Source organism: Pelophylax lessonae (genome assembly GCF_965119305.1).
Source record: "Pelophylax lessonae genome assembly, chromosome: 4".
Classification (NCBI taxonomy): Eukaryota; Metazoa; Chordata; class Amphibia; order Anura; family Ranidae; genus Pelophylax; species Pelophylax lessonae.
In genome coordinates, this window is record NC_138771.1 from 51,799,847 (window position 1) to 51,812,224 (window position 12,378).

At 44.6% G+C, this 12,378-nt stretch overlaps 1 protein-coding gene across 1 annotated transcript in view; it reads left to right on the top strand.

Moving 5' to 3' along the window:
- The window catches only part of ABHD2 (abhydrolase domain containing 2, acylglycerol lipase), a 92,031-nt gene that overhangs the window by 23,415 nt on the left and 56,238 nt on the right, over positions 1–12,378 (top strand). The window contains exon 4 of the mRNA XM_082255405.1: positions 4,446–4,613. Coding sequence (XP_082111531.1) covers positions 4,446–4,613 — 168 coding nt within the window. The remainder of the gene's footprint in view (positions 1–4,445; positions 4,614–12,378) is intronic.

Genomic DNA, 12,378 nt, shown 5'->3' on the forward strand with positions numbered 1-12,378 from the left:
AGCTCCTGTTGCTTGGTTGGCTAATGTTTAACCTTGGGGTATTTTTTTGTTCCCCCTCCTCATGTTTAACCTCTGCTTTGATATGTCCCAATGGTTATGAATATCAGGAGCTGTGTCCGTCAATGAACGAAAGCGAAAATGGGATTTTTGTCTTCCCGTAAAATCCATTTCTTTAATGTTCATTGATGGACACCGCACCCACCCCTCTGGAGTTATACTTTTGTGCTCATAAGTTTGTATACCCTGGCAAAAATTTGATTTCTTGGCCATTTTTCTGAGAATATGAATGATAACACAAAAACTTTTCTTTCACTCATGGTTAGTGTTTGGCTGAAGCCATTTATTATCAATCAACTGTGTTTACTCTTTTTTTAAAAACTTTTTAGAAACCAACTACCCATATGACCCTGATCAAAAGTTTACATACCCAGGTGATTTTGGCCTGATAACATACACACAAGTTGACATAAAGGGGTTCGAACGGCTATTAAAGCTAACCATCTTCAGCTGTGATCTGTTTGCTTGTAGTGTGTGTGTGTGTGTGTGTGTGTGTGTGTGTGTGTGTGTGTGTGTGTGTGTGTGTGTGTGTATAAAAGGTCAGTGAGTTTCTGGACTCCTGACAGACCCTTGCATCTTTAATCCAGTGCTGCACTGACGTTTCTTGATTCTGAGTCATGGGGAAAGCAAAAGTATTGTCAAAGGATCTGCAGGAAAATGTAGGTTAACTGCATAAAACAGGAAAGGGATATAAAAAGATATTCAAGGAATTGTGAATGCCAATCAGCAGTGTTCAAACTCTAATCAAGAAGTGGAAAATAAGGGGTTCTGTTGAAACCAGACCACGGTCAGGTAGACCATCTAAAATTTCAGCCACAACTGCCAGGAAAATTGTTCGGAATGCAAAGACAAACCCACAAATAACTTCAGGTGAAATACAGGACTCTCTGAAAACATGTGGTGTGGCTGTTTCAAGATGCACAATAAGGAGGCACTTCAAGAAAAATGTGCTGCATGGTCGAGTCGCCAGAAGAAAGTCATTACTACGCAAATGCCACAAAGTATCCCGCTTACAATATGCCAAACAGCATAGACACAAGCCTCAAACCTTCTGGCACAAAGTCATTTGGAGTGATGAGACAAAAATTGAACTTTTTGGCCACAACCATAAACGCTACATTTGGAGAGGAGTCAACAAGGACTTTGAAAGGTACACCATTCCTACTCTGAAACACAGAGGTGGATCGCTGATGTCTAAGGTACAAAGGCACAGGAAATTTGGTCAGAATTGATGGCAAGATGAATGCAGTATGTTATCAAAAATACTGGAGGAAAATCTGCATTTGGCAGCCCGGAAGCTGCGCATGGGACGTACTTGGGCATTCCAACATGACAATGATCCTAAACACAAGGCCAAGTCGACCTGTCATTGGCTACAGCAGAATAAAGTGAAGATTCTGGAGTGGCCATCTCAGTCTCCTGACCTCAATATCATTAAACCACTCTGGGGAAATCTCGCGTGCATTTCATGCATGACAGCCCAAACATTTACAGGAACTGGAGGCTTTTTGCCAGGATGAATGGGCAGCTTTACCATCTGAGAGGGTAAAGAGCCTCATCCACAAATACCACAGATGATTTCAAGCTGTCATTGATGTAAAGGGGGCAATACACCATATTAAGAACTGGGGTATGTAAACTTTTTTGATCAGGGTCATTTGGTTAGTTTCTGTTGTCATTATGATTTAAAAAGAGTAAACACAGTTGATTGATAATAAATGCCTTCAGCCAAACACTAACCATGAGTGAAAGAAGAAAAGTTGTTGTGCTATCATTCATAATCTCTGAAAAATGGCCAAGAAATCAAAAATTCTGCCAGGGTATGTAAACTTATGAGCACAACTGTAATTCTCCTGACACTGCTTGTAACAAAACTGAGTGGCTATAGCAGAGAGAGGGAGTATACCCCCAGGGACTGCCCATAGGTATAGCCAGAATTATTTTCTGCCTAGTGTCCTACTCCTGTAGGGAGCAGTATAACCCAATGGTTATCAATATCAGGAGCTGTGTCCGTCAATGAACATGAGAGAAATAGATTTTACGGTAAGTCAAAAATCCCATTTTTATTCACAAAAGAAAATAGAAAACATGTCAAATGAGAAAATGCACCCTTTTTAAGGGGGAAAAAAAGGTAATTTTGAAATTGGTGGCAGCAACATATGTAAAAAGTTGGGACAGGGCAACAAAAAGCTGGCAAAGTACAACTCCAGTTCCAAAAAAATGCCATGTTTACCACCGTGTAGCATCTCCTCTTCTTTTTAACACTCTGTAGTCTGGGAACTGAGGATATATCTTTCAACATTGATCGTGCCTTTCCAAATATGCAAGCTGTCTATTTCATATGCACTAATGCATCCCCTTACCATCAGAGGGATGACCGAGCAGAGGAGAGGGATCCTTAGCTTGTTATCACCGCTCAGTCCAAAATCCTGTATTTCTGATGATATTAACCAATGGGCTGCAGCTCTTATCAGTGTATTCTGATGGCAGGGGAGTCCCGCTGTCAGAACAAAGTGGGGAAGATTTCCTTATCTACCTCAAATGTGTGGATGGGGGATATCTGCTCAGTTTTCTTCTTCTTTTTTTTTTTTTTACCAATATTTTGTAGAACAGAGAGAGTACACAGATCTGCTGTTTCATATGTTATACATCCCATAGCTGCAAGTGTCTGCAGTTACAAATGTATAGTAAAAGTGTCAGTAAATGTTTACCATATATGGCCAGCTTTAGCCTTAATGCGGAGTTCCACCCAAATTGGCCACCATTGGCCCTTGCCGGGGTGGGGGGGGGTAGCTTTTTTTTAACAGGTACCTTTTCCCACTTCCGGGAGACAGCGCCGTCCCTCAGAAGTTCGGCCCCCCTCCTCCTTTGACTGCTGCCGAGCCAATTAAAATGCGCGGCGCTTTGCGCATGCGCAGTAGGGAACCAGCTGTGAAGCCGAAAGAGCGAATCGCGGCGGCAGCACCTGGCAACCCAATCTGAAAATTGGCCTGGGGTGCTGCCATTGCAGATTTCCTGGACAGGTAAGTGCCTATATATTAAAAGTCAGCAGCTACAGTATTTGTAGCTGATGACTTTTTAAATTTTTTTTCCCAAAGCTGGAACACTGCTTTAGGTTTCATTTATACATGTATTTAAAGCGGAGTTCCACCCAAAAGTGGAACTTCCGCTCTCTTTTGCTTCTCCCCCCCCCCCCTCCGGTGCCACATTTGGCACCTTTCAGGGGGGAGGGGGGGAACAGGTACCTGTTTTTGACAGGTACCCTTCCCCACTTCCGGGACACGGCACTGCAGCCGTCCGTCCCAGAAGTTCGGCCCCCTCCTCCTTCCCCCGCCGCCGAGCCAATAAAAACGCGAAGCGCGCTTCACTGCGGGGTTCCCTTACTGGCAATGGCGGCGGCAGCACCCGACAGCCGATGGAAACATCAGCTGCAGTGCCGACATCGCTGGATTCCAGGGCAGGTAAGTGTCCTAATAAAGTCAGCAGCTACTATATGTGTAACTGCTGACTTTTAATTTTTGGAGGGGAAGGCGGAACTCCGCTTTAAAGATAGAATAATTTTGCTAATTTTACTATCAATACAATATGCAAAAAAAAAAAATGCTAGCAAAGCAAATATGCTTTGCAGCAGTGGCAAAAATGTTGCGTTCAGCGGGCTGTGCTGCCGGTGAGCATCACTCATTCAAGTAAAAAAGGCTCCACTTAAAAAAAACTTGTTATGCACATGATTGTGTTGTGGACTTCTCAGGGTTAAAACGGGCAGTAAGAAAGCAACATATTGCCCCTCATCTGCCTGTCAACTGCCCTCTTAAAGTGGTCTACTAGGGATCATATTTCATGAGGGGCCACAAGGGCCTGCTGCAAAAATGAATAAGCCCTAAAGGTAAGTATTGGGTCCCTTTCACATGGGGTGGACTCCCATCAGCTCAGCTGGGATAATGACAGGTTTGTGTCTGCTCTGCTTATGCAGAGCGGACACAGACACAGTGGATTCCTCTATGGGCAGTCAGATGTAAACAGACCGCCTGTCCGTTTACACCCCACTGCCAACTGATTCAATCCGCCAGACAGATGGGTAACGGATCCCCCTCCTGTGTTTGGTAGACAGGATAGGATCAGATGTCAGCGGGTGTCAATGAACACGTCAATGACACCCGCCGCTTCATAGAGGGCAATGGATGGTTCGATTTGGGTCTGACTAAAAAAAACTGACAGGCAGACCCGATCAGTCCACCTGTGTGAAAGGGACCATAGAAACTGTAAAGTAAAGTGTAAAGAAAAGGTAGGAAAGAGGTGTGTGGGTGTGGGGGGCAGGTCATGATGATGAAGAGGGGGTTTATATCTGCTTTAAAAAAATCTAGAGAATAATTTCTTCTTTTATCCTACAGAAAATGTCACTATGGTTATATGTCCTGGAATAGCCAATCACAGCGAGAAGCAGTATATTCGGACTTTTGTGGACCATGCTCAGAAAAATGGATATAGATGTGCTGTTCTGAATCACCTCGGAGCCTTACCGAACATTGAGCTAACATCTCCACGCATGTTTACGTATGGTAAGCAGGGTTAGGGGTTTTAGAGGACAGCATTCTAAATGTACACTAGCCAAAAGGGCATGTTCAAGATATAAAAATACAAAATGACATACTGTATGTTATACAGTATAGAATGTATAAGCTAAAAAATAGCCTTGTAAAATAGCAAAAAGGTGCAAAATGACAAAAAAACGTGCTTGTGCTCGCCTTCACCAGTGAAAGATGGCCGCTCACCTCACATTCTGGCCCCTGATGTGAATTGAGCAACCATCTTTCACTAATAATAATAAAGGAGTGAAGAGATTGCACAAACCATCACAATTGCAAAATAAACACTCACCCTGCACTCTAATATACACCGAGATAAATACAAATGCACATATAAGACCTTAAAGGTCTCAGCAGCTGTTATAATCAAAAAAGGTTTGTAACAAAGGTGTAATAGATAATCTAAAGATTATAGATAAATCCACCACACTAACAGCGCTAAATAGCGCTGTTAGTGTGGTGGATTTATCTATATTCTTTAGATTATCTATTACACCTTTGTTACGAACCATCTTTCACTGGTGGAGGCGAGCACAAGCACTTTTTTTTTTTTTTTTTTTTTTTTTTTTTTTTGTCGTTTTGCACCTTTTTGCTACTTTGCACATTTTTTAGAATTGTTCTTATGGACTTGATTTTCAACCACTTACAGATCTTTTGGACTACACATAATCATTTTTAATAATTCATTATTCACACGTTTTATTCTTTGCATTTTTTGCACTGTTCGTTTCTTTCATTGTATGTTATTACATTTGATTGTGTTCTGGTACACCAAGTAGCGCATCACTTACATTATGAATATATGGTAATGTGATGTTGTGAAAGTATTTTCAGTATTTTTTAGGATTGTTGCACTAGGATTGCGCTGATTTATTTCTGGGTATATTTCCTTCTGGAGGTGAGCATGGGAGGAGGTGACAAGGGAGCTAGAGGAAAAAGGAGGTCTTGGGAGGAATGAAGAGAATGATTTAGTTGATATTTTGAGATATTAGTGATGTAGCTGGGGGCAGAGTTGTGGATGCCTTTTGTAAGTTGTTAGTATCTTGAATTTAATTAAACCCATGTTCCATAATATCAGGAACATGAAGCAGCCTATCAAACTTTCACAGTTCAAATCTGTAGTCAATGAAAGAAGAAGGCAAAAGAAAAATAGGGGGAGAAAAGGGAGACCAGGGGATCTGGTAGGTACGGTAACCAAGCAATAGCCAATTATAGAATATCAGAGGGTAGTTCGATAGGTATACAATCAAGGTTCCAGTAGTGATTGATCAAAGTCACATGGCAGGTAACTGTCTATCCAAGGCCCTATATTTTCGGGTGTTTAGGGATGAGATCATGTAATGTGGCCTCAATTTTTCTTTAGATCATAAATTGCATTGGGCTATGTTTTGTCTCAAGAACTGTTTTTTATTTTCATCTGTGACAAGTTGGTTGGGGCTGGTTTACACTTTCAATTGTCCACTTAGTGATTGTAAAGTTTGTTTTTTTTGTTCTACTTCCCTCCTCTGTGCAGTTAGTTTTGCACAGAGCAGCCCTGATCCTCTTAAGGGTCCTCTGCACTGCTCCTAGTCCCTCCCTGCTGTTGAGTGCCCCCACAGTAGGCAGCTTGATATGAGGGAACCCGAGCCGCAGCTCCATTTGTCCATTCAGACACCGAGCTGCTGTTCCGCCCCATCCCCTCTCTCTCCTGATTGACTAACTGACTTTGACAGCCACGGGAGCCAATGGCTCCGCGGCTGTGTCTCAGCCAATCAGGTGGGAGAGTCCCGCACAGCTGATGGGGGCTGAGGGCAGCTGCTTCACACAGAAGGCTTTTTGTCTTAATGCATGAATTGCATTCAGATAAAAAACCTTCTGGCTTCTGACTTTACAACCTTCTGACTTTACAACTTTTTTCAGCTGCCAAGGCAGTGGAAGGGGGTGTACACATGCTGTGGCTGCAATGCTTTGCTACAGGGCCATGGCAGAAATGATCCATTTTTTTGTGTTTGTAGTACCACTGCTGAATGTGACCCATTCAAGTGGATGGGGCTGCAGCTACATGCATTGGCGCATAGTGGTTCAGCTTTTTCAGGGTTAAAACAAGTGGTGAGGAGGGGTGACATGTCGTCTCCTCACTGCCTGTCAAACACCTCTGAAAAGCAATACTTTTCATATGTGCAGCAGTGACAGGCGCTGGTGTAAATGTATCCTTAATCCTATTTTGTCATTAGACTATTTGCCTTTAGATTTCCCCAGGGCAATGTTTGCTGACAATGGGACAACACTTAAAATATCTTGTGTCACCCTAACCTGCACATGTTATCTTAAAAGAACACGTCGACCACATTTGTTTATTGCATGCTTTATCACCAGCTGTAAGGAATAATCATTTTTTACCTTTAGTACCCAATAATAGGAATTAATACTAAAGCTGAGCTTCAGTCCTTTTGTGGAAAAGTCAGAAGCTACAAAAAGTGTAGCTGCTGGCTTTTAATAAGCACACTCACCTGTCCCAGGATCCAGCGATGTTGTCACCTGAACCGTTGCCTCTCTCCCTCTCTTCTCCCCAGCACCGGCATTTCAACTGTGGACACTTGGCTGTGACAGCTTACAGTGTCAGCCAGGTGCGCACTTCACATGTGCGCGTCTCGCTGCGCCTGCTGAATAGTCTGGCAGTCTTCTGGGCCTTGTGACGTGTCTGAGAAGACAGCAAGGAGCGGCTACCTGTCAAAACTAGGTACCCCCCCCCCCCCCCCAATAAATGACATGCCAAAATTGGCAAGGGGGGGGGGGGGGGAGTGCTTAAAGCATAACTTCCCTTTTGGTTGTAGCTCCTCTTTAACAGCACTCCATTTCATAGTGATTGTGCTGCGGCTCTCAAACGTAAACGGCTATGAACACCCAAAATTAAATGATCCATGAGACCGCAGCATTCTGTGGACAGTTCTGGACATCTTATGCCCCATACACACGTGCAGATTATCTGCAGACTTTTGTCTGCAGACTTACCTTTTCTATGTAGTGCAAGGGCCTGCCGGATTGCATACAAATTGAAAGTATTTAGGTTTGACCTCATATTATATGGTTTTGGTAAGTCTGCAGACAAAAGTCTGCAGATAATCTGCACGTGTGTATGGGGCATAAGTTTGACAAACACACTGCAACATGTATAGCTGCTTAATCACGAGAGAATGAGATTACTTATTTTATTTATTGCATGCATAAGTGTACCGGTCATTTTATGCATGCAATTAGCAGGCTTGCAATTGGGTAGGTAAATATTTCAGTTGACAAGAATTAAGGGAAGAGATGTTGTCTGATAACTGCCTTTTACAGTGGTGTTCTTGTGAGCAGGCGTGTGTGTGTGTGTACACTGCTCACAAAAAATTAAAGGAACACTTTTTAAACAGAGAATAGCTTCAAGTCTAGGTAAGTCCTGGGATATTGATCTGGTCCGTTAAGTAGCAGAGGGGTTTTTATTCAGTTGGTGTTATAGGTGAACTAGATGGGCAACAATGAGATGACCTCCAAAAAAGAAATTATTTTACAGGTGAAGGCCACTTTTTTTTTTTTTTCCCCCCATACTCCACTTTTCTGGCAATTTTTCACTGGTTTTGCATTTGGCTGGGGTCAGTGTAACTACTGGTAGCATGAGGCGATACCTGGACCCTATAGAGGTTGCACAGGCAGTCCAACTCCTCCAGGGTGGCACATCAATAAATGTTGTTGCCATAAGGTTTGCTGTCTCTTCCAGCACAGTCTCAAGTGAATGGAGGATATTCCAGGAGACAGGCAGTTAATCTAGCAGAGCTGGACAGGGCCTTAGAAGGTCCTTAACCCATTTGCAGGACCAGTTCCATTGTGCAAGGAGGAACAGGATGAGCACTGCCAGAGCCCTACAGAATTACCTCCAGCAGGCCACTGGTGTGAATGTCTGACCATACAGTCAGAAGGGTCCAATGTCCTCTAGTGGGCCCTGTGCTCACTGCCCAGCATCGTAGTGCTTGATTATAATTTGCCATTGAACACCAGAATTGTCAGGACTGCCACTGGCACCCTGTGCTTTTCACAGATGAGAGCAGGTTCAACCTGAGGACGTACGACAGATGCGAAAGGGTCTGGAGAAGCCATAGAGAATGTTCTGCTGCCTGTAACCTCGTTCAGCGTGACCGATTTGGTGGTGGGTCAGGGATGGTTTGGGGAGGCATATCCATGGAGGGACGCATAGACCTCTACAGGCTAGACAATGGCACCCTGACTGCCATTATTTTGGGTTGAAATTATTGGACCCATTGTGAGGTGGTGCAGTCGGTCCTGGGTTCCTCCTGGTGCACAACAATGCCTGGCCCCATATGGCAAGAGTATGCAGCCAGTTCCTGGAGGATGAAGGAATTAGTACCATTGAATAGCCCCTCGCTCCCCTGACCTAAATCAAATAGAACACCTCTGGAACATTGTTTCGGTCCTCTGACACTGCCATGTTGCACTCTAGGCTGTTCAGGAGCTCAGTGATGCCCTGGTCCAGATCTGGGAGGAAAAACCCCAGGACCGTATCCGTTGCCTCTTTATGAGCATGCCCCAACATCAGGCATGCATACAAACTCGTGGGGGCCATACAAACTATGGAGGACCATTTTGAGTTGCTGCAATTAAATTTCAGCAAAATAGACTAGCCTGCAGCATAATTTTTTCGCTTTGATTTTTGGGTTGTCTTTGGATTCAGCCCTCTGTAGGTTGGTAATTTTCATTTCCATCAAAGGCTGTGGCGTCCTTTCATTCCTCACACATTACCCAGTCCATACCAGTAAAAATATCCAGCATGATATTTTTCCCCATTGACATATATATACATGTTGAAATGCATCGCTCTGTGTGTAATGAATCTACATTATAATTGTATGTGTGTGTGTGTGTGTGTGTGTGTGTGTATGTATATGTATATATATATATAATCACACACACACACAAATGTGAGTACACCCCGGGGGCGCGCAGAGCAGCGATCGGTGATGCGAGGTGTCAGTCTGACTCCCTGCATCTCCGATCTCTACCATGTCTACCTACATGGCGTAGGCTCTTTACCATGTGACCAGCCGTGTCCAATCACGGCTGGTTACATAGTAAACAGGAAGAGCCGTTGATCGGCTTTCCTTAGTTCACGAGTAAAGGAGCGCCGATCGGCGGCTCCCCTGACGGGGGGGGGGGGGGGGGGTCAGCACTGGTAATCAGATCATTGATTTCCAGTGCAGACCCTTGGGGGGGGGGGGGGGTGCCACTAGAACCACCAGGGATGCCCACTCATGACCCCAGGGATGCCCACCTATGACCCCAGGGATGGCAATCAGGGCTCAGGGAGCCCCCCATTGCCCTCCCCATCAGTGCTGCCCGCCAGTGCCCTCCCTATCAGTGCTGCCCACCAGTGCCCATCATTGCCATCTATCAGTGTCGCCCACCAGTGCCCATTATTGCCCACCAGTGCCACCTATCAGTGCCCAGCAGTACCGCCTATCAGTGCCCACCAATGCTGCATATCAGTGCTACCTATCAGTGTCTATCAGTGCTGCTTATCAGTGCCTCCTCATCAGTGCCTGTCAGTGCAGTCTCATCAGTGCAGGAAAAAACTTATTTATTTACAAAATTGTATAGCATAAACAAAACGTTTTTTTTTTTTCAAACTTTTCGGTCTTTTTTTATTTAGCAAAAAGAAAAAAACCCAGAGGTGATCAAATACCACCAAAAGAAAGCTCTATTTGTGGGGGGAAAATGACATAAATTTGGTGTAGGTACAGTGTTGCATGACCACGCAATTGTCATTCAAAATGCAACAGCGCTAAAAGGGGAAAATTGGCCTGGGCAGGAAGGGGGTGAAAGTGCCCTGTATTGAAGTGGTTAAACCGCAGGCAGCAAAAGTGAGTACTCCTCTAAGTGAAAATGGGCAAATTGGGCCCACAGCGTCAATATTTTGTGTGGCCAACATTCTTTTCCAGCACTGCCTTAACCCTCTTGGGCATGGAGTTCACCAGAGCTTCACAGGTTGCCACTGGAGTCCTCTTCCACTCCTCCACTCCTCCATGATGACATCACAGAGCTGGTGGATGTTAGAGACCTTGCGCTCCTCCACCTTCCGTTTGAGGATGCCCCGCAGATGCTCAGGTCTGGAGACACGCTTGGACAGTCAATCACCTTTACCCCCAGCTTCTTTAGCAAGTCAGTGGTCATCTTGGAGGTGCGTTTGAGATCATTATGTTGGAATACTGCCCTGTGGCCCAGTCTCCAAGTAAGGGGATCAGGCTCTGCTTTAGTATGTCACAGTACAGGTTGGCATTCATGGTTCGCTCAATGACCTGTAGCTCCCCAGTTCTGGCAGCACTCATGCAGCCCCAGACCATGACATTCCCACCACCATGCTTGACTGGAGGCAAGACACACTTGTTTTTGTCCCCCTCACCTGGTTGACGCTACACATGCTTGACATCTGAACCAAATATGTTTATCTTGGTCTCATCAGACCACAGGCCAGGGTTCCAGTAATCCATGTCCTTAGTCTGCTTGTCTTCAGCAAACTGTGGGCTTTCTTGTGCATCATCTTTAGAAGAGGCTTCCTTCTGGGACAACAGTCATACCGATTAATTTGAAGCAGTGTGCAGCGTATGGTCTGAGCACTGACAGGCTGACACCACCCCCCCCCCCCCCCCCAACCCGTTTAACCTCTGCAGCAATGCAGGCAGCACTTATACGTCTATTTCCCAAAGACAACCTCTGGATATGAAGCTGAGCACCCTCACCCAACTTCTTTGGTCAACCATGGCGAGGCCTGTTCTCAGTGAAACCTGTCCTGTTAAACCGTTGTATGGTCTTGGCCACCATGCTGTAGCTCAGTTTGAGGGTCTTGGCAATCATCTTATAGCGTAGGCTTTATGTAGAGCAACAAATCTTTTTTTTTTTTTTTTTTTTTTTTTTTTTTTTCTTAGATCCTCAGAGTTCTTTGCCATGGGGTGCCATGTTGAACTTCCAGTGACCAGTATGAGAGAGTGAGAGCGATAACACCAAATTTAACACACCTGCTCCCCATTCACACCTGAGACCTTGTAACACTAATGAGTCACATGACACTGGGGAAGGAAAATGGCTAATTGGGCCCAATGTGGACATTTTCACCTAGGGGTGTACTCACTTTTGTTGCCAGCGGTTAAGACATAAATGACTCTGTTGAGTTATTTTGAGGGGACAGCAAATTTACACTATTATACAAGCTGTATACTCACTACTTTACATTGTAGCAAAGTGTAATTTCTTCAGTGTTGTCACATGAAAGATGTATTAATGTAGCACTACTCCCTTGGGAGCTGCTGATTACGGGTTCCCCTGGGTTACCATTAGGAACAACATGACAGTTTGACATTTTCCCAAGTGTTTTAGCTCAGACAGGAAACAGTCCAGTGTCTTTTTTGGCTTTTGTGTTTTTATTTGGATCTTGTATAGGAGTAGGGAATGAGTGGGATATTCCAACTTCTACAACTATGCACAATTTGCTGGGACGTCTTAATAATGCTGAGTAACGCTAGTCACAGCTAGGCCGTTGCTTCAGTTGGTCACAAGCTGTGACGCAGGACTGAATGAACTTTGAGGTAATCTGTACTGTTATACCCTAATCTTCAGGGTCAACTACATGGCACCCCCTTTACTGTAACACTCCCAGTGTGAGTTTGATCCTTGATCCCCTGGCCTCTCTGGAGTGGTCCCCTCTTTTAGGCAG